This window comes from Rana temporaria, chromosome 12, assembly GCF_905171775.1.
Source record: "Rana temporaria chromosome 12, aRanTem1.1, whole genome shotgun sequence".
Taxonomy (NCBI): domain Eukaryota; kingdom Metazoa; phylum Chordata; class Amphibia; order Anura; family Ranidae; genus Rana; species Rana temporaria.
In genome coordinates, this window is record NC_053500.1 from 125,156,926 (window position 1) to 125,182,291 (window position 25,366).

A 25,366-nucleotide genomic window follows, 5' to 3' on the forward strand; every position below is an offset into this window, starting at 1 on the left:
GACTTATCTGCAGTTCCTGCACTGTCAAACTTGCTGCATTTTCAGACGTTTAGGTCACGCTTTTAAAAACACAGTACGTTTGTGTGTGCAAGAACTGCAGGTAAGTAGCATGGTGCAAAAGCAGAATGGATTTCAAGGCAACTGTATTTTTAAAATGCTGAATGCACCTTTTTTCTGCAGGAAACAATGGGCTGCTGTGCCTGCACAAATGAGGGCTGCCAAAACACATACATGTGAACCAGCCAGGCCCAAAATAAGCTGGAGGGGGGGCCCAAAAAAAATCTTTGCCCAGGGCCCAACCCATATTAAAGACGGCCCTGGGCAGGGGGGTGAGGAAAGCCATCCCTTCGGGGAGAACAAAGTGATTGCTGCTAGTGGTTACAATAGACGCTAGCAATGATCGCGTGTAAAATCCGAGCGATCAACTTGGGTACATTCAGCCTACCCATACATGGTTCGAATCTCGGCTGGTTCAGCAATCAAACAATCTATGGCTGGCTTAACACAATGGGAAATCTGAGGTCATGTATGGACCATGTACTCAAATGCCTGCATTATATCGCAATGGTGTGGAGAGGACCTTATTGTAAGGAAAGCATCATAATGGTTATTTCAACTTTTCGTTTTAAATTCATTTCTTTCTTTTTTTTTATTCGAAAATGGGACTTTATTCTGATTGGTCATGGTGATTCATTTTCCCGTCTCCTCTGTGTACAGGTGGAAGTCCTGACATCCTTGAAATCATTGGGCCGTGCGGTAGACATTGGACAGCTCACCTGGGACCTCGGAGGCACCTACCCGTACTGTCACAGCGAGTGGGTCCAATTTTATCAGGTGCCACTGCCTGCTAACAAGCTGTAAAGTATAACTAAACGATCCATGGCTTGGTGTGTCTGTCACCGCATCTCATTTCACACCTGGTCTGCGTGTTTAATGCTTGTCTGCCTCTGATTTATGATGGAAACACACCAATGAGCAACACTGGAGAGCCATCAATGTGCGGCTGCAGCTACCGTGAGCAGTTTAGGAACCATCTTGTTCTATTAGTAAGACAGATGTCAGCACTAAGTGTACATCACACTGGATTTACATGGCCGGCAACATGTGTTGCTGGTCTTCATTAGTCTCTCCGGTAAAAGTTGGGAAAAATGTAAACATATGTCTTGTGTGCTGCAGGCTGTTCATCTGCCGCTATTTCAGGTATTTATTCAAAAGACTTTGTTAAAGGAAACCTGTCATATGAGAAATATCGAGATAGCCACTGTTGATGTTCTTCTCAAAATGGTAGTTGCATAGCTCCCAACTGTCCCTGATTTCGAGGAACTGTCCCTCATTTGGAGAAATGTCCCTCTGTCCTCCTCATTTTGGTCTGATCTATATAGATGTATATAAAATTCACTTTTTTATCTGTTTCCCAGTGCTAAACCTCATCTGATTTCTAAGTTGCTGCATTTGTAAACTCCAAAAGCCAATATAAAGGAAAAGTAGTGGTAAGAAAAGCACTTGTGGGTTTAGCCAATCTTATTTTTTGGTACAATTCTCCTTTAAGGGGGCGTGGCAAGGGGTGTGTTCTATGCCTGCATACTTTTGCTGATAGGTGTCCCTCATTCACATCTCAGAAAGTTGGGAGGTATGTAGTTGCCTGGCTGTCATGCTAATCCTATAATACAAGTAGGGTTGTCCCGATACCACTTTTTTGAGACCGTAAGTACTCACTGATACCGATTACCGATACTTTTTTTTTAATGTCATGTGACATTGGCAGTATTTTTTTTTTTTTTTTTTGCGTTTTTCTTTTTTTTAAGGGGGGATTGTCAGTGTGTTTTTTAATTTACATTTTTATTATTTTTTAAAATTCATTTTTTTTATTTATTGCATTTTTTTTTCTTTTTTATCAGCCCTGTTGGAGGGCCTTTGGTGAGATATCAAGGGTCTTAACAGACTAAGGACACAGATTCCCCAGTCCCTTTCTCTGCAGCCTCAGCTAAAATGAATGGAGAGAAGCTCCTCTCCATTCATAAACCGAAGCATCGTACGTTGCTCAGTTATGTGAATGGACAGAGTCAGAGATCACTGTTCATTTGGAAAAGGTAGGAGCGGCTCCTACCTCCGCTCTCCATCCTGACAGATCGAGGGGGAGAGTACGGAGCACGGAGGGGGACAGCACGGAGCACGGAGGGGGACAGCACGGAGCACGGAGGGGGACAGCACGGAGGGGGACAGCACGGAGCACGGAGGGGGACACACAGCACCGAGGGGGACATACAGCACAGAGGGGGACAGCACGAAGCATGGAGGGGGACACACAGCACAGAAAGGGACATACAGCACGGAGGACAGAGGGGGACAGCACAGGGACAGTAATCGGTGATCGGTGCGGCTTTGGGGGGAGTTACAAGCACTAATCAGTGCTGTATAGCTTTAACTAAAGCAGCTGAAAAGGGGGCAGATCAGTGCTTGCAACGCCCCCGCCGCACCGATCACCCTGACTGCCCAGGTATCGGGTGAAGCATCGGAGCATTTCCCCGAGTACAAGTACTCAGGGAAATGCTCGGTATCTGTATCGGTAGTATCGGTATCAAGACATCCCTAATTACAAGTATGCAAATGAGAAGGCCACTGATTGCATACTTATTCCACTGGCCGCTTATTAAAACGGATCTTCACCCTCTAAATCATGATCCCTCCTTTCCACCCCTTCATCTGTTCCCTGCATGGATAGTACTCTTTTTTTTATTTTATTTTTAATATTTATCTATTTTTGGAAATAAAGTGTCCAGCTTTAGCCCCCCTGCACGTCATTTGCCTAGGCGCATGTCACATATGCCAGGAGGCGAAGACTTTCAGAAAAGAAGCAGGAGGCAGGCCTAGCAGGGCGCCATTGGGAGGTCCACCGGCTGAACCACAGAATAGCCAGCATCCTCTCAATGACGTCACACCAAAACATGACGGCGCGGGACCAAGCGCTGCCAAAAAAGAGTTGTTAGTTGTGTTTGATGCACGTTTATTGCACGTAAGAGGGGCATTAAAAAACATTTGATGCGTGTTAAAACCGCACACCAGATGCCTATTTTTTTTTATGCTGTTGTGAACAAGGCCTAATGCCTTGTATATTATGTAATATTTCAGTTCTACCGCCAGCCTGAGCAATTTCACGTACAAGCAAATTCCTGATAATTAGAACCGCAAGAGGAGCCTGACATTTTCAAGGGTTGCTGTGTGCTGGAAGCGCCTGCTAAACCCATGAGCACCAACAGGCAGTTAGCGCGCAGATATCCCACGATATGTTCGTGATTGTAATGGATTAAAGTGATAGCTTGTTTCAAATGAGTTTTTATTTGTCTTTGGCAATTAACAGTTCCTTTTAGTATTCTACATAGGAAAGTCATTTACAGCCCTTTAGATAGAATCAATATGTAGCGGGAAGTGTTTGCTCAGCTTTCATTATGTATTGTAGAGGTCCTTCAAGAAAGAATCAAACTGTTTGCTTTAAAAGCCTAACTCCAGGCTTACCTCTTCTCAACTGTTTGTATCGGGGATGTTGTACAGTTTTGCTGCATCCATTTTCTTCTGCAAAAGTTGGCCATACACTGATAGAAATATGGCCGGTTCAGGAGTGACAGTTTTGATGTAGTGAGTGCACTTTTTTCCTCTCTTCTCCTCCCCAACTCTTTTCCACTCTTCTCATCTCCAACTCTGCTCCACACTTTTCCTCTCCAACACTCCCCACTCTTCTCCCCCCCAACTCTTCTCCATTCTTCTCCTCCCCAACCCTTCTCCACTCTTCTCTTGTACAACTCTTCTCTATTCTTCTCCTCCCCAACTCTTCTCCGTTCTTCTCCTCCCCAACTCTTCTCCATTCTTCTCCTCCCCAACCCTTCTCCACTCTTCTCTTGTACAACTCTTCTCTATTCTTCTCCTCCCCAACTCTTCTCCGTTCTTCTCCTCCCCAACTCTTCTCCATTCTTCTCCTCCCCAACCCTTCTCCACTGTTCTCTTCTCCAACTCTTCTCCATTCTTCTCCTCCCCAACTCTTCTCTATTCTTCTCCTCCCCAACCCTTCTCCACTGTTCTCTTCTCCACTCTTCTCCTCTCCAACACTCCCCACTCTTCTCCTCCCCAACTCTTCTCCATTCTTCTCCTCCCCAACTCTTCTCCACACTTTTCCTCTCCAACACTCCCCACTCTTCTCCTCCCCAACTCTTCTCCATTATTCTCCTCCCCAACTCTTCTCCACTCTTCTCCTCCCCAACTCTTCTCCACTCTTCTCCTCCCCAACTCTTCTCACTTCGTCTCCTCCCCAACTCTTCTCCATTCTTCTCCTCCCCCAACTCTTCTCCACTCTTCTCCTCCCCAACCCTTCTCCACTGTTCTCTTCTCCAACTCTTCTCCACTCTTCTCCTCCCCAACCCTTCTCCACTGTTCTCTTCTCCATTCTTCGCCTCCTCAACTCTTCTCCATTCTTCTCCTCCCCAACTCTTCTCCATTCTTCTCCTCCCCGACTCTTCTCCATTCTTCTCCTCCCCAACTCTTCTCCATTCTTCTCCTCCCCGACTCTTCTCCATTCTTCTCCTCCCCAACTCTTCTCCATTCTTCTCCTCCCCAACTCTTCTCCATTCTTCTCCTCCCCAACTCTTCTCCATTCTTCTCCTCCCCAACTCTTCTCCATTCTTCTCCTCCCCAACTCTTCTCCATTCTTCTCCTCCCCAACTCTTCTCCACTCTTCTCCTCCCCAACTCTTCTCCACTCTTCTCCTCCCCAACTCTTCTCCATTCTTCTCCTCCCCAACTCTTCTCCACTCTTCCCCTCCCAAACCCTTCTCCACTGTTCTCTTCTCTAAGGTCCCGTACACACGACCGAACTTGTCCGCTGAAACTGGTCCGACGGACCAGTTTCAGCAGACATGTTCGGTCGTGTGTACGGCCGACCGGACAATTGTCCGGCGGATCGGACAGTTTGCTAAGAAACATGTCCGCTGGAAGCCTGTCCGTCGGACATGTTTGGTCGTCTGTACAGACTCACCGGACATGTCCGATCGGCCGAAAGCCCTCGCATGCGTCAAAGTGATTCGACGCATGCGTGGAAGCATTGACCTTCCAGGGCCACGCACGTCGCGGCAACGGCGCAGCCACATCACCGCGTATCGTGTCCGCGCATATTTCTGTCTGATGGTGTGTACAATCATCAGACAGAAATCCGGCAGCGGACAAGTCCGCTGAAAACGGTCCGCCGGTGTGTACGAGGCCTCACTATTCTGCACTCTTCTCCTCCCCCAACTCTTCTCCTCCCCCAACTCTTCTTCTCCCCAAGTCTTTTCCACTCTTCTCATCTGCAACTCTTCTTCACTCTTTTCCTCTCCAACGCTCCTCACTCTTCTCCTCCCCAACTCTTCTCTTCTCCAACGCTTCTCCACTCATCTCCACTAGACTTGAAGCTCCTTACTCTTCTCATATCTTGCCGTTGCTCCTCTGCACACGTAGTCTCATAGCTCTTTTCCTTCTCTCTGATTCAGAAGCTGGATGCTTTCCTAGCAGACCTGCGGAAGGCCTCTGACTTACTACAACATGCTATCCAGGAGCTGGGTGAAGGCAGCACTCCTCTAGACTCAAAGGTAGGCCTTCTGAACCTCCTGAGAAATAGCAGAAAATTGGAACCTAACCTGATCTAAACTATAAACTTTGGTTATTCCTGCAGGAAGCAGAGGAAAAGATGAACCAATATCGGGAGCTGATGAAGGTGGTCCTGAGTGACTCCCGCTTAGTGACGCTACAGAGGGAAGGAGGGACCACCCTGGCCAGACTGCGCAAGGAGGCAACTCGCTTCTGCTGCTCCAAAGATGTCAGGTGTGATTTTCATATCTGTGATTCACTTTCACTTTGTTTTCATGGTGACATGAAACTTTAACTGCATAACTATATTTCTTTCTGGGTTCTTAGAGGATGTCACCACAGATCCTGTCCTGTAAATTATGAGATAGGGCGCACCAGCGAAGTTGCTTAAGGGCTTGCTCACATAATGAGCTCTGTATCAGTTCCACGGTGGATTGCTCTTCAGGGGGTGTTTGACTGGCAGCAAGGAAGCGCCTTCTTGCTGCTGGTTTTAACCCCTAAAAAATCTGCTCCACGTGCCACAACTACATGCATTGCACACAATTGCAGGGAGATTGTAGTGTGGCCCCATTCAGGTGATTGACTGTTTTTGGTTGTCGGTAATGCCCTCTGCAAGCGGCAACAGGGATACATTTTGCCACAATGCAATGCATTTGCATTTCAATCCATCAGATTATGAGATTGCATGAAATTTCAATCGTAAATTACAATCATATGCTGAGTTGAGTTGAGTAGAGTTGAGTTGAGAGGTATCTTGATATAGCGCGGTCTTACCCCAAAGGGTCCTGGCGCGCTTATGTTGACTATCAACTAAAATCCACTTCCCTGTGTGTGGCATATTGATTTAATTGGTTGTCGACTATAGATTGTGTAGCACCCTCTACCTTAGGTAGGTGCTAGAGTTAGATTTTTGGCCAGTGCAGGTAAATTTAGGCAGGCCTAGCTGATCTGTGGGGCTGGGAGTGGTCTAGATTAGGCTGGTGACTCACAGGCAGTGTCACTTCTTGGTTACCTCCCTCTGGCTCTCAAAAGATTCAGAGGAGGGGAATAGAGGTGGAGCTGTCTGGGGTGTGTAGGGAACCCTGACCAATCCCCAACTTGGATTGGCAGACCTCCTTAAATACCTTTGGTCAGACCAGCTGGGGAGGAGTTGTTCGGGTGGAAGAACTGAGAGATTGAGTGTTAGGCTGTCGGGGGCTTGGAGGGAGCCCCCCTGTCTGGCTTGAAACTTTGAAGAAACCCCAAAAATCCCAAGGGGTGTCCTGAACAGGAGCAGGAGAGGGCAGTAGGGAACACTTCCGGGCAAGTCTTCAGGAGGGATCCACCAGGTGTTGTGAGTGACGGGCACAGTCGGGAGAGCTGGGAGTGGCATGCCAGGAGTGGATGTAGAGCCAGCGGGAGAAACTGTGATGTTACTGGCGTTGAAGTCGGGATGCTGCAGCCATGGGGGCTTGCACAGGACTGACTGGGACCAGTAGTCCACCTTGATACAGCCAGCAAGAAAGACTTTGTTTTCTACTCCAAAGGGGTCCACGGTCCCTGCCAGCAAATGGCAAATCCCTAAAGTTGGGCTTGATTCAGAGTTGGGCCCAATCATGTGCTAGCTGTGCCAGGAACCAAGCAATGCACAGTAGAGAAAGTAACAGTCTACAAATAAGCGTTGTGCTGGAGAAGTCTGTAGCTTTAGAGGATGTGAATAGATGTTCCAATCAATCATTTTATCGTTTAATACTATTGATTCTGGGCATCCCGTAATCCCTTTACCCCATCCAAGTTTAATCCCTCAATAAAACAACAAAAAACAAAGCTGATGGACTGTTCATTGTCTGGAGAGTGACTGGAAGCGAATGCCAGGCTTGCCAGGCTTGGCAGGGTGACAGGTGGAACTACTACACTCACGGGGGTACCGCTACAATTGATTATTTCTATCCAAAGAGATTGATTGGAAAAATAAATCAATCATTTATCGATGGCCATCAGTATTTGCAAATTTGCATATTTACGCTGGACGCTAGGTGGCGCTTCCAAAGATTTATGTGAGGAATATGCAAATTAGGTAGATACGCCGATTCAGAAACGTACGTCCGCCCGGCGAATTTTTTTACGTCGTTTACGTTAGGCTTTTTCCGGCGTAAAGTTACCCCTGCTATTTGAGGCTTATCCTATGTTAAGTATGGACGTCGTTCCCACGTCGAATTTTGAAAATTTTACGTCGTTTGCGTAAGTCGTTCGCGAATAGGGCTGTACGTAAGTTACGTTCACGTCTAAAGCATTGACAATTTGCGGCGTAATTTCGAGCATGCGCACTGGGATTCTTTCATGAACGCCGCATGCGCAGTTCGTAAAAAAAAGGTCAAATATGTGGGGTCACAATTAATTTAAATAAAACACGCCAACATCATCCACATTTGAATTAGGCGGGCTTACGCCGGACAACATACGCTACGCCGCCGTAACTTAGGGCGCAAGTTCTTTATGAATACGGAACTTGCGCCCAAAGTTACGGCGGTGTAACGTATCTGAGATACGTTACGCCCGCCGACAATATCTAAATCTGGCCCAAAAATTCTATTCCGCTGACACGTTTTGCGTCCACTAGGTGTCAGTGTAACACCGCTGTGCGGCAGGTGAGCTCTGACTCCTATTACAAGCTGAGCTGACCTCATTGGGGAGTGATAGGTGTTAAATACTGCTCATTACATGTTCTCTGGGCATTCAGCCTTTGTCAGCAGCCAGCCTTTTAGCGCTCTGCCTTTCCTGCCAGTGACTCCAAGCAAGGGGTCAGCGGCCTGAAAAATCGCGTTATGAAAAATACGATTTTGGAAATGCTGAGCGGTGCATCAAAAGTGATGCAACCTTTAACTCCAACAGAAGAAAACAGAATATAATTACGTACAAATAATTAAAGAGCAATATCACACAGATTCATAGAGCAGGCTGTTAAGGCGGGGAATGCATTGAGTGTCGTGTCTAGTTTTGGCCCCCTCTGTGCCCCACGCTTGTCTGATTGGCAGCTTGAAAGTCTCCCTTGAAGTGAGGCCAGTGGCCTGAACCTCCATCTCTATCGTCTGGCTGTCACTTCTGCAGATGTCTATGGGAAAATCAGTATAGCCTTCAGAGATGAAAGCCTGCATGGATTTATTTTCAGCAGTTTTTTTTGTAGAGCCAAAAATGTTTGGAATTGGTTTCAGATTCAAGAAATTCATTTCTTAATCTCGTGGCCACCAAAATGTGCAAAGGGTCGCAGTCCTTTGTGATTGATGTGGATTTGCCTTTCAAAGCTTGTCTCCAGCCAGATATCAAACAGCAATTCATGAGCTTGTGTATATTTTTTAATTATTGTAATTGCAAAAAGTGTATCAATATTTGTTTTGATATCAGTAAGAATTTCCACCTAGGGAGGGAAGGGCTGCACTAGTAGCCAATCAGGATCCGATGTAGTGCACATATAGGAACATGAAACCCCGGCCCGGTCTTCGCTTCCAGACACTCCAAGGCAATGAACAAGTCCATCAGCTTTGTTTTTGTGTTTTATTGAGGGATTAGAACTTGGATGGTGTTAAAGTGGAGTTCCACCCATTTTTTTATGTTTGTCTGTGCTGCATGCTCTAATCTCATAGTGTTCAGAATGGACAATTTTTATTTAATTTGTTGCTTGTAAATACCTTTATTTTGTAGTCCTTCATTACTTCCTCCTCCTTATTTGCCTAGACTATTTGCAAGGGTTTCTGGGATAGGCATCATGTTTCCCAGTAGTCCTTGCAAACCTGACTGAAACCTATTACATTGCTTGTGCACTGAGCATGTGCGAGATATGCAAAGCTGAAATCCAGGAAGTCATACAGTCTGGCTTCATGATGCCCACACTTAAGATGGTCATGGTCTATTTCTAGATTATAAACTATTTAAATGCTGTAACAACCTAACAAAACGGACCTTAGTTTACAGACTAACTTTACTGGAATACATTAAGCTTGTGTATTACAGGGGTATTTATATTTAAAAAGTTAAATTGTGGGTGGAACTCCCCTTTAAGGAATTCATGGGATGCCCAGGACAAAAAGATTCTTGCATGGTTTTGACAATTTAGATACTCCTTTTCTGCACAACACTTGCTGCAGACAAATGGGCAGATTCAGGTAGGGCAGCGTAACTTTGTGTGGGCGTAGCGTATGGTATTTACGCTAGGCCGCCGCAAGTTAGGGAGGCAAGTGCTGTATTCACAAAGCACTTGCGTCCTAAGTTACGGCGGCGTAGCGTCAATGGGCCGGCGTAAGCGCGCCTAATTCAAATGAGGAAGAGGTGGGCGTGTTTTAGGGAAATTAAGCATGACCCCACGTAAATGCCGTTATCAACGAACGGCGCATGAGCCGTCCGTGGACGTATCCCAGTGCGCATGCGTCGGACAGAATGCCTAAGATACGTCGAACACTGCCTACGACGTGAACGTAACTTACGCACAGCCCTATTCGCGTATGACTTACGCAAACGACGTAAAAAGATAGGCTTGTTCCGACGTCCATACCTTGCATGGGTTGCGCCACCTAGGGAGCAGCTTTATCTTTACGCCGGCGTAACTAATTGCGACGGGCGCACGTACGTTCGTGAATCGGCGTATCTTGCTCATTTGCATATTCGACGCGGAAAACAACGGAAGCGCCACCTAGTGGCCAGCGTAAATATGCACCCTAAGATACGACGCCGTAGGAGACTTACGCCGCTCGTATCTTAGCCTAATTTTAGCGTATCTTGTTTCTAGAATACGCTTACATTTACGGCGGCGTAGATTCAGAGTTACGACGGCGTAGATTCAGAGTTACGACGGCGTATCTACTGATACGCCGCCTGTAACTCTCTCTGTATCTCTCCTTCTCCCTCCAGCACAATTCTTCAGGCGCAGCTTGCACATGGTTAGGCCTAACTCTGGTTTCAGCCAGGCATTAGCAAAGTTTCTTATTACAGGCAGGGACCGCAGGCCCCTATGGGGTAGCAAAAAAAAGAGTTCTGGTGTTAGCTGCCCTCTTTGGTGGACTACTGATCCCAGTCAGCCCTTTGCAGACCCTGACAGCCCTCCTGACTGCAGGAGCCCTGCGCAAACCGCCATAGGTGTATGTCGAGACCACTTTAAGAGCTATAAGATGTCCATGTGTTGCCATCTATTGCATTTTCCATTGCTTTTTTTTTAGTTATTGTTATTTGTTGTTTATTTGATGTTTTGGTTATGTTAGTTTGTATAATGAATCTGTAAGATGTTTTGATGGTATGATAATACCATTAACCACTTAACCCCCGAACCATATTGCTGGTCAAAGACCAGAGCACTTTTTGCAATTCGCTTTAACTGACAATTGCGAGGTCATGCGACGTGGCTCCCAAACAAAATTGGCGTTCTTTTTTTCCCACAAATAGAGCTTTCTTTTGGTGGTATTTGATCACCTCTGCGATTTACATTTTTTGCACTATAAGCAAAAATACAGTGACAATTTTGAAAAAAAGTGTGTATTCCCAGGTATCTGCACCCCCCTCCCCCTGAAAGGTGCCGAATGTGACACTGGAGGGGGAGAGGAATCCGAGATTCCCTACTGCGCATGCGCGATCAGCGCTAAGCGTCTTTCACTGGTACCCGCTGTGTTCTGGAAGCCGTGTGTTTGCCAGAACGCAATGGAGGGGGGGGGGGGGGGGCGGGAAGTGACGCACTACCCGCAGTCTACCCACAGTGTGTATTCCCAGGTATCTGCACCCCCCTGAAAGGTGCCGAATGTGACACCGGAGGGGGAGAGGAATCCGAGAAGCAGAAGTTCCACTTTTGGGTGGAGCTCCGCTTTAAATAACAATTCTTCCCATATAAACATAAACCTAAAAACAATTAACACACTATTCCATATATATTGTATATAGTAAATTACATACTCAGATATAGAAATATGTTCAGTTAATAACATGCAAACACTCAAATACATACAGATACTGGGATATATACATATGCTCAATTACATACAGTACATGCACATATATACACTCTGATACATGCATATACACATGCTGTAAAGAAACACTAAGATATATATACTAAGAAACATGTATACATACCTATATACACACTCAGGTACATGCATACACACTATATATATATATACTGTACATGTGCTCAATTATCTACATACACACATATATACACACACACACTGAGATACATACATGCACTCAGATACACACAACCAGACATAAACACACTTGACACAACATAGTGTGAGAGGAATACTTACATTAATAGTTTGGTAATGTGCAGCCAGTTTTCTCCTCCCCTCTCTGTCCCCTCACACTCCGTGCAGCTCCTTCCTCTTCCCGCCCACACACACTCACAGCTCTCTCTGTACACAGTGAAGAGTCCTGGCAGCCAGCAGAGCATCGGCTTATACGGCCAGGAGGTTCTGTATCCCTCCACAGAGAGAAACAAGTCCCTTGTAATTAGGGCTGTTTCCATCAAGACAGTTAAATATATGTAAAGATAGGTCACATTCTGATACAGGTTATGGATCCTGAATCCTGATTACGTTTTTATGGGGGTGTTATAAGAATTTTTGAGGGTTCCCAGGTGGCTGTTGTCAGGGTGACAGGCAGTCAGAAACCTGGGCAGAGGTGGCAACCCTAGCCTCACTAGGGGAAATGACTGATCGCTGTTCATACATTGTATGAACAGACGGTCAGGCATTTCTCCCCTGACAGGACCAGGAGTTGTGTGTTTACACACACAGCTCCCGGTCCCCGCTCTGTAAAGAGCAATCGCGGGTGCCTGGCGGCGAACGCGCCCGCCGGGAACCCGCACAGGAGTCACGGACGCAGAGAGAGCCGACGTTATTGTACGGGCTCTCGCGCAGGGTAGCCGACCTGTAACTCCACACAGTAATGCAAGGCTTTCTCCCTGGTGTGGAGTGTCGTGCTCGCCCCCTCCCTTGGACTTCAGGAGAGTCAGGACGCCCACTAACACACAGCTCCTTTCTCTATCTGCAACGTAGAGAGCGTCCTGACTCTCCCGTAGTCCAAGGGAGGGGGCGAGCACGACACTCCACACCAGGGAGAAAGCCTCGCATTACTGTGTGGAGTTACTGACAGAAGAACAGGAAGTGAGGATTTCTCAGAAGAAATAAGGACATTTAAAAGCAAAATGGAAGGATGAGGTAAGTGAAGGAGGACTGCACTAAGGTAAAGGAAGCTAGTTAGGAACACACAAATTTACCTTTACACCCCATTTAAAGAAAATCTATGCAAAAACAATAACTTCACTTTAAAGGCAACCTCATCAGTGGCTTAAACTCACTTTCCAACTGCAGAAAAATAAAGGGTACTTCTGCTTCTGGTGGGTGAATGGATTAGGCTTCATGCACACTTGGCGTCTAGCCCCTTGCATGGGGCTCCAGCTTTTAGGTGCGGCAGAGAGCACAGGTGTACCATCCAGCCCCCCGCTGCCAGCAGCTTGTCAAATACTGAGAGGCTGACAGCTGCAGGGGCTGGACGCTGCCCCTAGTGGTACTAAGGTTTAGGGCAATATTTTCCCCAGATTAAATGCCTGGAACATTATAAATGTGTGTTCTAAGCATTCCTCCTTAAACATTGGACCACTAGGTTCCCCATCCAGCCACAGAAGCTGTCAGCCTCCCATAGAGCTTAAAGGAGTTGTAAATAAAACATTATTTTTTTGCTGAAATTACTGTTTACAGGGTATAGAGACATAATAGTTAACTGATTCCTTTTAAAAACGATTAAAAATAGATAAAAATCAATCATATAATGTACCTGTAGTTTCTAGTTTCGTTTTTGCATGTTTCCTGCTTCTCTGCTGTACAGAGCCACAGAGCCAATACAGGGCAGTGATGGTTTGGAAAATGAAACTGATTAGTGCTGAGGGGTTTTAGACACACAGGGCCAGATTCAGATAGGTTAGCGGATCTTTAGATCCGCGTAATCTATCTGATTTACGATCCGCCAACGCAATTTTGAGAGGCTAGTGCAGTATTCACAAAGCACTTACCTCGAAACTTGCACCGGCGGATCGTAACTCCCCCGGCGGAATTCAAATTCTGCGGCTAGGGGGAGTGTAGTATTTAAATCAGGCGCGTCCCCGCGCCGATTTAAATGTGCATGCGCCGCCGGCTAAATTTCCCGGCGTGCATTGCTCACACTGACGTTGCTAGGACGTCAGTGGTTTCGGCGTGAGCGTAACCTGCGTCGGGCCGAAATCTGAATCGACGTACGCAAACGACGTTAAAATTTAAAACTCGGCGCGGGAACGACGGCCATACTAAACATAGGATACGCCGCAGTTACCCCTGCTGTAGCAGGGGTAACTATCCGCCGGAAAAAGCCGAACGCAAACGACGGGCGGGCGTTCGTTACTGAATCGGCGGTTCTCCTCATTTGCATATCCGACGCGTAAAAAAACGAGGCGACACCTAGCGGCCGGCGGGAGATTGCAGCCTAAGATCCGACAGTGTAAGTCACTTACACCGGTCGGATCTAAGGGAGATCTATGCGGAACCTGATTCTTATGAATCAGTCGCATAGATCCGACCGTCGGATCTCAGAGATACGCCGGCGTATCAGGAGATACGCCGTCGTATCTCTTTGTGAATCTGGCCCACAGTAATCACACCTCCTTGATTAGTGACCACAGAGAGAAAGCTCCCAGTACTGTGGTTATCAGGAAGTGTGGAGATCAGAGAAGAATTACAGCAACTTGAGAGCAACAACGAACAATGAGGACATGAAAACAGCACTGCATTAAGGTAAAGGAAGCTATTAAGATAAAAAAAAAAAATCCTTTACAAACCCTTTAAGGCCCCTTTCAGACGGACGGATAGAATGGTGCTTTTAGCTGCGGATTTTCTATTTTTCTACCGCAGCTAAAAGCACACAATGTTTTCCTATGGCCCCATTCACACACAGCGTTTACGCACGATTACGTTACATGCGGTTTGGTGCGAATAGAAAAAATAGAATTGAATGCGTCCAGGTGCGATGTAGCGCAGCTATATGCACATAACCGCAGGTAATCGCAGTCTTTTTTGTCAACTGCGGATAGCAGCGTTTTAGAATTCAAGGGACCCAAACAAAAAAAAAGAAACAAATGGTTGCTATGGAAATGAATACCGCAGCTAAACGCAGCCGCAGTTAAACGCACGTAAACGCATGTAATCGCAATGTGCAAATGCAGCTAATCGCAGTGCCTGGAGCCTTGAATTTCACAAAACATTTGTAGTGCTTTTAACTGCGGCAAAACAGCCGTCCGTCTGAAAGGGGCCTAATAGGCTGCCGGAAGCAGGGCTGGGCTGGACTTGTGCCTTCCAGCTGTACCTAAAGGACCTTATGTACCTGGGATAGATGACCAGTGTGCATGTGTACTTAGTGGGGGAGTGAAGAGACAACATACTAGTTCATTTATTAGATCATAACAACTAAGACCTAAGCTGTGAATCGCAAAATATGTAAAAATATTTCATAGAACCTTCAATTGGCGAACCCTGTGGGACGAAGCGTCCTGTGACAATGACAATAAATAGTTGCATTTTATTCCAGTTCATAATAGTCCAGCAGACGGAGTGAACTTCATACAAGGCCTCAATCAACATTAAACAGTAAAATATGTAGTAAAGCTCCCATTGAGCCGGTTTACAAGCTAGCCAGACACTTTGATGGGGAACGAGGGAAGGGCCATAACTATAAAGACATGCATTAAAGATCTAAAAGAGAGAGTAAAACAAAGAGCAATACAGTGATTTGGATGAGTGGGAAAAATGCATTGTATGCAGATTCCTAAATAGTGTGAGATTAGAGCCATTAATCATATTTAATTATAGACATTTTCATAAGGGTTTATGCTTACATAGCTACTTGTGTTGTTCCAGGGCTTTCGTAGGCACCGGTGAACCCTGTGCAAAGATTATTGGTTTGGAAATTTTATAATTAATTTTATATTTGGATGTTAATAATAATAAATTCATTACTATTTATTATTCATTTATTTATTAGTCCTTTTATTAATCCCATTTTACCAAGCAATTCACCTAGAAGGTAAGACTTCTATTGTCTTCCAAAGCATATAGGTTGGTTGTTTCTTAGGACCTTGGGCGCCGAGAAAAAAAAAAAAAAAAAAGCAGGGGTCGTATCTATGCGCCTGATTCGTAGAATCAGTTACGCATAGATTTCCCTAAGATCCGACCGGCGTAAGTCTCTTACACCGTCGTATCTTAGGCTGCATATTTTACGCTCGCCGCTAGGTGGCGCTTCCGTAGATTTACGCAAGGAATAAGCAAATTAGATAGATATGCCGATTCAGAAACATACATCCGCCCGGCGCATTTTTTTACGTCGTTTACGTTAGGCTTTTTCCAGCATAAAATTACCCCTGCTATATGAGGTGTATCCTATGTTAAGTATGGACGTCAGGCCAGCGTTGAATTTTCCGTTGATTACGTCGTTTGTGTAAGTCGTTCGCGAATAGGGCTGGGCGTAATTTACGTTCACGTCGAAAGCATTGGCTTTTTGCGGGTTAATTTGGAGCATGCGCACTGGGATACGTTCACGGACGGCGCATGCGCCGTTAGCCAAAAACGTCATTTACGTGGGGTCAGCCATCATTACCATACAACACGCCCACTGCATGGAGAATTTTAATTCCACGGGCTTACGCCGGACCACATACGCTACACCGCCTTAACTTAGGGCGCAAGTTCTTTCTGAATACAGGACTTGAGCCCTAAGTTACAGCGGCGTAACGTATCTGAGATACGTTACGCCTGCCGATAGATACACAATTGTATCTGAATCAGGGTCTATAACTTCTGCGCAAACCAATCAATAAATGCTTATTGCGATTTTTTTTTTACCAAAAATATGTAGAAGAATACGTATAATAATTATCACTGATCATTCCCTCATTCTTAGGAGTGCTGTGGAGTCCGCTGTGCAGATGTACAATCACCTAGAAGAACGAGTGCATGCCTTAGTGACTAAGTCCAACCGTAGGATGGAGCTTCTAGAGTCACTGTTAAAGGTCAAAGAGCTGGAGGGACAATTTGACCAGGTAAGGAAATCAGGAGAAATATATTACAAGCAAATTTTGGATCAAATCTGGGAGATCCTGCTTTTGTAGGAAGAACACATAGACCATGCGCACACAGAGATTCCCTTTATTTTATTACCACAATATAGTTCTTTCTTATCATTTATTCATTCACTCATTATTTGATTACATGGAGATTGTCTGTCTTCATTTTTATACACAACGCCAACGCTGTATCTTGGCCTAGGCCAGTGTTTCTCAATTCCAGTCCTCAGGCCCCCCCAACAGGTCAGGTTTTCAGGATTTCCGTTATTTTGCACAGGTGATTTGATCAGTTTCACTGCCTTAGTAATCACCACAGCCTTTTCATCTGAGGGAAATCCTGAAAACCTGACCTGTTGGGGGGGCCTGAGGACTGGAATTGAGAAACACTGGCCTAGGCCAACAAGACCCAGGCCTAGGGCAGCACTTTGGAAGGGGGGCATAAAAAAAATCCACCCCCCGCTCCAAACACATAAAGAAACAGCCTTCTCCCGGCTCCCACACGAAAGGAGTCCCTGCCGGCTTACGCTTCACTTTTAGTGTAGCACCAGTCTTATGGGGCAGACTGGGCCAGGGGGCTGATAATTTTACCTATCTGTATAATGACTAGGGAATTCCTAGTCGTTATACAAATAAGTGAAATAATCCTATGATTACAACCAGTGGCAGCAAACACAAGTCCAAATATCTTATATATCAATATAGGAGTAATCTTACTAATCCAGTGAGATATTGTGATAGCACATATAGGCGAGCAGGTCCTAGTTTAACTAAAACAAAGTCCCAGGTAATATCTTACATCAGTAGTGTATTAAGGTTTTTATGCTGCCCTAGGCCTGACTAAACTTGTGCACCCCCTAATTTAAATATGACCCAACCCTTCCTGTCAAGGCAACACCCCTTGCTGTTATGGACCCGCCCTGAAATGTTCGAGTTGGGACACTAGTTCTGAGGGGGCAATGGATTCCCTTGATTTGCATAGATTTCCTTTCACTTCCTGTTTGGCTATGGGGCAGAAAGTGAAGGGAAATCTCTGCTATGGGACACTGATTGTAAAAAATTAACTGACAGGAGCTATAACCCTGACTGGGGCCTACACACGATCGGTTTGGTCCGATGAAAACGGTCCATCAGACCGTTCTCATCGGTTTGACCGACCGTGTGTACGCGGCAATACTGTACAATGCATATTATATTACCCATGTCAAAACTGAATTTCTCACTGTTAATTCTTGTAGTTATTAAACTACATTCAATAAAAAAAATTATATATATATATAATGTATTTGCTGACAGGATGGGTCTTAAACAGGAAGGGGTGTGGCCTTGTCAGGAAGGGGTGGGTCATATTTAAATTAGGGGCACACAAGTTTAGTCAGGCCTAGGGCAGCACAAAACCTAAATACACTACTGCACAACGTGTGAGGCTGTATGGTCAAAAAGATCAGTAAAATTACCCATGTGGGAACCCAACAACTTGCAGCCCACGAATATAATAGTAAACTTACCCTGACCATAGATATTTGGTACAACAGAGATATAAGCTGAATACCTTTTTTATTTCTATCATTGCCACTCAGCTAACAACAATTTGTTTACCTTTGACTTACTCCTATATGTATTTGTTGTCCACATCTGCAGCTCACCTCTTGGATGGATGGAGATGGAGACAATCAGCTGCGTGAAATGGATAATATGGAATGGTCTCTGGAAAGCTTAGAGAAATATCACAAAAAGTTTAAGGAGTTTTTTCTCCAAGCAACAGTGAGTATTAAATATATCAGTGTTTTTCTGCAGGTTTCTCAAACAATAGGTGCTGGAATTCAACCACGACCCCCAAAACCCCTCCACCCACACACACCCTCCAAATCACATCAAATAGTGGGTGTGGTCAGTCAATTTCACGAACAGTAGGAGGGTCTTAAAGGGGCATTGAATACCAGGATTGCATTACATACAGAGTGCAGAGTTCAGGGGGGTTACACACAGAGTGCAGAGCTGTCCCTTTTAAACACAGAAACCGGACTTCTGTGTTTACAAGTGATTGTGGTGAGCAGCCCCCCCCCCAAGGGTCTGAGCCAGAGGTGGTGGAACTGAGTTTCGACCCGAGTAGCTATGACCAAGTGATCCTTTCATGGTGGTGACAGATTTATGCGGCCATTGTGTGCCGTGGTACCGCAGGTGTAGGTAGGCAAGGTGGATAAAGTTTATTGTGACACACCTTTTCACATCTTCCAGAATTAGCTTCCTTTGTGCATTTGGTCACATCTTAGAGTCACAAAGGAAGATGAAGCTGCTGTGATTGAGTCCAAAATGGGGAATATGTTCAGTCAGGGCCACTAGTCCAACATATCTTAAAAGTTGTGGCCCAGGGGGCAAAAGCCCCTTTGCCCTTCCAAGTCTTTAAGTAAAAAAAAGGGGGGGGGGCGTTTTGGGACTTTGAATGAGGTCACATCAAAGATGTGCCTCCATCCTGTATTCAAGTAATGAAAAAAAGGGAATTTGGGACTTTGAATAAAGCAGTGGACTGGTTGGGGTTAAAAAATGAACCTCAACAACAGATATGTATTGCATACGTGTATTGTAATAGTAACTCACATATATACAGGTAGCGTGTACATAAGCACATAGCATAACCAATATAAATCCATATATAAAATGTTAGCATGGTAACACATAGCAAAAGGTTGTTAAGATCAAAACAGCATAAAATGTGTGTAAACACATATAAACCGAGCAGCACATAACAACATGCTGTGACATAAATATACAATTGAAAAGGTCATAGAGAAATAGGTATATCTGAATGGAGTCCTATTAGCGCATATAGCTACATCCTTGGCACCCGACGCGTTTCGTGTGAAAACACTTGCTCAGGGGCGGATGCTATAGAGTATAAGGTATACCAAGCTGTGGTGTATGTGAGAGCTTGTCTGTCCCGGGAGCCCCCCCCCCCCCCCCCCCCAGAAAGCAAGTCATCATTACAACATTTTATGCTGTTTTGATCTTAACAACCTATTGCTATGTGTTACCATGCTAAGATTTTGTATATGGATTTATATTGGTTATGCTATGTGCTTATGTACACGCAACCTGTATATATGTGAATTACTATTATAATACACGTATGCAATACACATCTGTTAAGTTTTTTAACCCCAACCAGCCAAGCTTCATTCAAAGTCCCGAATGCCCTTCTCTTCAAGTCTTTAAGTAATGGATACACTATTAATGGTAAATCATGTAACACCACCTTGTACTGTAGTTGCAGTACAACAACACTGGTAGTTGTACTGGTTATCCCTGTGCAGCCGTGACTCGAAACTCATTTTACCATTTTCTTGCTTTTTCCTTTGCATCATCTTCATCATTCTTATCCAAAGTTGTTAAACAAACCATCTGGGAAAGCTGATATACATTATGGATATTGCCTTGTATAGTATGACCTTGTATCATAGCCCATAAAAGCAGACTCACTCAGTATGTTGACTGAATCAGCGTGATTCACGTAATCACAACTGTTTCCTCATAATTGTAGTAGTAAATGTGATATATTGTTTTTGTTTCTGTGACGGGGGGGCTGTTTTTTGCCACTTTATTGGGTCCAGTTAATAGGAGTTTTTGTAATGTTTAGGAGCCATTTAAAGCCCCGTGCACCTCAGTTTCACCTTCCCAAGTGTAATTTGCGAATATTTTTTCGTTTTTTGGTTGAATTTTCAATTAAATAAAAGCTCTCAATTTCACTCATCTCTAATTCTGAGTATTGCCATGTACCAGTTACAGTGAATGAGTACCACTAGTGACACTTAACCTACTCCGGGGGTCTGCAAGCCGTCATTCGTGATCTACCCATTAACTGCAGGCACCTGACGGGTAGATTGCAAACATGTCCCTGCTTTGCTGGTCCTTAACCTTTGCCTCTGCCGCTCTTAACTTCACTGCAGAGCAGGAGCTTCTGCACTTAACTTTGAAGTTAACCAGCAGGTGATTGGTGGCTAGGACACTGGGTGGTCCTAGTCACCAATCCCCAGCTTGTTAATAGGAAAAGTTAACTCTGGCAGCTCCCTCATCTGCCATCAATTCAGTACTGTGCTGCCTTCTGCTATCTGTCCGATAGAATAATATTGGATGAACTGTCCTGATCGGCTCTCGAAAGCTCTGTACTAATGATCCGATTATCATACGATCGATTCGAATGCAGCATTTTTCATACGATTTTCGGATTGTTTGTACGGTGCTTTAGGCTTACAATAAAGAGTCTAAAGCTAACCATACATGTATGTATTTTGTCTGGTTCCTGATGAACTGGCTGAAATTCAATCAGTGGGTGGCCCTGTCAGCAACCCTATCTCTCGGCAACCCTCGATTGAAAAATTGACAGAGCCAGGATGCATCTGCTATTTTAGCATTATGGCAGCTGATGGGGCCGTTTGTCTAAGTACAATAGCTACAGAGGGAGATTAATCCATAGTCACTGTATAGTGAGATGGAGGCTACACACGGGCGGACTTAAAAAAAAAGTCAGATGGAGGCTACACACGAGCGGACTTAAAAAAAAAAGTCAGATGGAGGCTACACACGGGCGGACTTAAAAAAAAAGTCAGATGGAGGCTACACACGGGTGGACTTAAAAAAAAAGTCAGAAGGAGGCTACACACGGGCGGACTTAAAAAAAAAGTCAGATGGAGGCTACACACGGGCGAACTTTCCTAGAAAAAAAGCCCATCTGACTTTTTTTCTCTGAAAATCTGTCCGTGTGTATGAGGCATTAGAGGCATCTTGCCTGAAGGTGGTGGGATGAAATACTATGGCATTAACCAGCAAAGTTAGTACAAAGTAGAAGATGGTGGCTATCAGCAGGCTTAGCAGTCATAATGTTATAGAGTTCCTTATCCTCTCTGTTGGCTATCAACATTTCTCGTTTTAATACCACCATGTTATATTTCTAAAGTAAAACCTGCTGACGAACTACTGTAATGTGGCCAGTGGATGAAGGCACAATTGCCCATACTTAAACTTGAGTTTGACATGATTGTTATAACCCCTCTTTTGGATTTTTCCTCACCAAAAAAATTGGATTTAGAATTGTTTTGTACCTAAAGTCACCAGAATTGTTGTTTTGATACAGGTGCATTATAACCACGGGCTGGTCCTTCTGGATAATGCAAATAAATTCAATGGGTCACTGTTTCCAGAAATGGAGTCATTTAAGGCTACAAGAGGAGGCTTCCAGACCAAACTAAGCAGCTTCTACATGAGCGTGGAGAGACAAAAGGAGGAGCTGGAGAAACTTCTCAGTCTTTACAGATTTTGTGATAAGGTACAAGAAGAAATCATAATACATATATTGTCATAGAAGTGTGCATGGGGCCTTTACTATATTGCAGTCATAAATATTAGGGGGCAGATCCACAAAGAGCGTACGCCGGCGTATCTACTGATACGCCGGCGTACTTTCAAATTTCCCGCGTCGTGTCTTTGGTTTGAATCCTCAAACCAAGATACGACGGCATCTGGGTTAGATCCGACAGGCGTACGGCTTCGAACGCCTTCGGATCTTAGATGCAATACTTTGGCGTCCACTGGGTGGAGTTCTCGTCGTTTTCCGCGTCGAGTATGCAAATTAGCTATTTCCGACGATCCGCGAACATGCGCGCGGCTGTCGCATTCTCTTACGTCGTTTCTAGTCGGCTTTTTTCGGCGTATAGTTAAAGCTGCTTTTTCGTGGCGTATAGTGAGACTTGCTATAGTCGTCCGTGAATCGCGGGATGGATGTAATTTAGTCAAAACAATTTTGTCCTTGCGACGTCATTTCGCGCAATGCACGGCAGGAAATTTAGGGACGGCGCATGCGCACTTAGTTCGGCGCGGGGACGCGCTTCATTTAAATGAAACATGCCCCCTACCCGCCCAATTTGAAATCCGCGCCCTTACGCCGCAAGAGATAGACTACGCCGCCATAACTTATGGCGCAAATTCTTTGTGGATTCAAAGCTGCCAAAAGTAAGTTACAGCGGCGTAGCGTATCTCACATACGCTGCGCCCATCTAATTGTATGTGGATCTGCCCCAGTATATACTATGGCCCGGATTCAGAAAGAACTTACGCCAACGTATCTACTGATACGCCGCGTAAGTCCACGGATGCGCCGTCGTATCTATGCGCCTTATTCAGCAAATAAGATACGCCTGAATTTTGGCTTAATACGACCAACGTAAGTCTCCTACGCCGTCGTATCTTGGGCGCATATTTACGCTGGCTGCTTCCATTGTTTTACGCATCGAATATGTAAATGACCTAGATACGCCAATTCACGAACGTACTTACGCCCGTCGCAGTTATCTACGCTGTTTACGTAAGGCGTACGTCCGGCATAAAGTTAAGCCTCATAAAGCAGGTGTAAGACATGTTAGGGGATGGATGACGGAACAGCCGTCAAATTTTACGTCGTTTACGTAGGACGTGGTGAATAAGGCTGGGCATAGCTTACGTCACGTCGTAGGCAGTGATGCGACGTATCTTATGGAGTATTTTAGACGTGATTCTAAACATGCGCACTGGGATGCGTCCACGGTACGGCGCATGCGCCGTTCGTTCGGACCATCATTTGCATGGGGTCACGGTTCATTTTAATATATCACGCCCACTACCTTCCTACTTTGAATTAGGCGGGCTTACGCCGGACAATTTACATTACGCCGGCGCAACAAAGGGAGCAAGTGCTTTGTGAATACTGTTCTTGTCTCTCTATGTTACGTTGGCGTAGCGCATATGAGATGCACTACGCCGGCAGAAAGATGCGCGGCTCTACGTGAATCCGGCCCTATATATATTATGGATAGACTTAAAAATACTATTTTTATACAAAAGAAAACATGGCACACTCTTTCTAGGACACAAATTCTACACATTCCTACTTAAAATATGGGTCCCCTAATTTTATGGGTCTATTCGTATCTTTGCATCCTTAAAATATCATCATTTAATTGTGGTCTCAGATTTTGATTTCCAGTGCTTGTTCTGTTTAAAGTATTTTGTTGCCTGTGATTTCTACTAGATCACACAACTCACTGTGAGTTGCAGTCGTTATGTGGGCCAACTGAAGGTGGCCGAACAAAAACTGTGCCAACCAGAAACCCAACAGTGCCTTGAGACCTACTTGCAACGACTGACAGAAGAATTGTCAGATGACAAATTCCAGGAGATGAAAGAGGAAGCCTACAAACTTAGCAGTTGTCGAGGGTTGGCGGTGTGGAATGAAACCTGGCTCAGGTGTCAAGAGGCGAAGCAACTTGTGGAAGAGACTCTAGAGAAGTGCAGGGATGAACAGGCTGCAATTGCCTTAGGCTGGCATAAGGATACCACCTTGGTCTCTGGTGTTAGTAGTCAAGGAGATGGTACCATGGTGAGCTTTTCAAGTGATACAGCACAAGGGAATCGAAAGGAGACTGACGAGTTCAGACCTAGGGGTGGTATGCGATCTGCAGAGTCAACAATTATAAACTGTTGTAGTTTCGGGCTTCATTCTGGCTCTATGGGGCTTTTTCTGAAGGCATCCAGGAGCCAAAGGAATGGAAGGACAGCCAGAGAGACTGTAACCTCACAGGGATGCTCCACTATTGATGAGTCTAAGAACAGCAGTGGGTCAGACCCAGAGAACACTGAGCTGATGGTTCAGAACTCAAACAATGAAGCTCTAGAGATTTTACATACTCCCAGCCCCAAACTTCCTAGGTCTGTCCCAGTTCAAAACCCTTCTTCTACAACTCCAGATCACCACCCGTGGATGTACTATAGAAGAACAAGCAGCGATGACTCAAGTAGCCTCTCTAGGGATGAGAGTGGCAAAGGAGTGAAGCAGTCTGGAAAGCGATGTCATCTGTCCAGGCATGCCAGCTTCTCCACGGGGGATTCAGCCTCTCAGTACTCCAGTGAAAGTACTTCGGCAGTCTCTCCTTTGTTAGCAATGGAGCCACTTAATCCACGCCTTCCTTGGATGAGAAGAGCTCTGACGGAGTCAACTCGGGACAGTGACTGGACAGCAAAATTCAGCTTTGCGTAAGTCAAAATTTATGTATATCAGTCTATGATTCCATAATCTGGATAGGCAAATTCAGTACAGCAGTGCAAAAATACAAAGATTCAGTTCAAAACCTAGGTAAGGAATACCGAAATTCAAAATATTTTGGATTTAGACAAATTAGGTAATGATTAAAAAAAAACCCTTGTCATGTTTTTTGCACCCCTATTGGTGAGAAATTCTATGGCCCAGATTCTCAAAGGGCTTACGCAATGTACGCCGTCGTAAGTCCTAATCTGGGCCGTCGTATCTATGCGACTGATTCTTAGAATCAGTTACGCATAGATATCCATTAGATCCGACAGGCGTAAGGCTCTTACGCTGTCTGATCTTAAATGCATTTTTTTTTTCGCCGCTGGGTGTCGCCTCCGTCGTTTTCCCCGTCGAGTATGCAAATTAGCAAAATACTCGAATTCCTGAACGTACGGGCGGTCGACGCAGTGAAGTTACGACGTTTACGTTAGATTTGCGACGCGTAAAGTTACCCCTGCTATATGAGGGGCAACCAATGTTAAGTATGACCGTCGTTCCCATTTACGTTGTTTGCGTAAGTCGTCCGTAAGTCCGTAAGTCGTC

General features: G+C 45.1%; 1 protein-coding gene across 4 annotated transcripts in view; it reads left to right on the forward strand.

Moving 5' to 3' along the window:
- The window catches only part of KIAA1755 (KIAA1755 ortholog), an 88,472-nt gene that overhangs the window by 35,474 nt on the left and 27,632 nt on the right, over window positions 1-25,366 (forward strand). For all 4 annotated transcript variants that reach the window (XM_040330549.1, XM_040330550.1, XM_040330552.1 and 1 more), the window contains exons 7-13: window positions 718-834; window positions 5,513-5,611; window positions 5,695-5,843; window positions 16,551-16,689; window positions 18,352-18,474; window positions 21,839-22,030; window positions 23,768-24,768. In XM_040330549.1, the coding sequence (XP_040186483.1) occupies window positions 718-834; window positions 5,513-5,611; window positions 5,695-5,843; window positions 16,551-16,689; window positions 18,352-18,474; window positions 21,839-22,030; window positions 23,768-24,768 (1,820 nt within the window). The remainder of the gene's footprint in view (window positions 1-717; window positions 835-5,512; window positions 5,612-5,694; window positions 5,844-16,550; window positions 16,690-18,351; window positions 18,475-21,838; window positions 22,031-23,767; window positions 24,769-25,366) is intronic.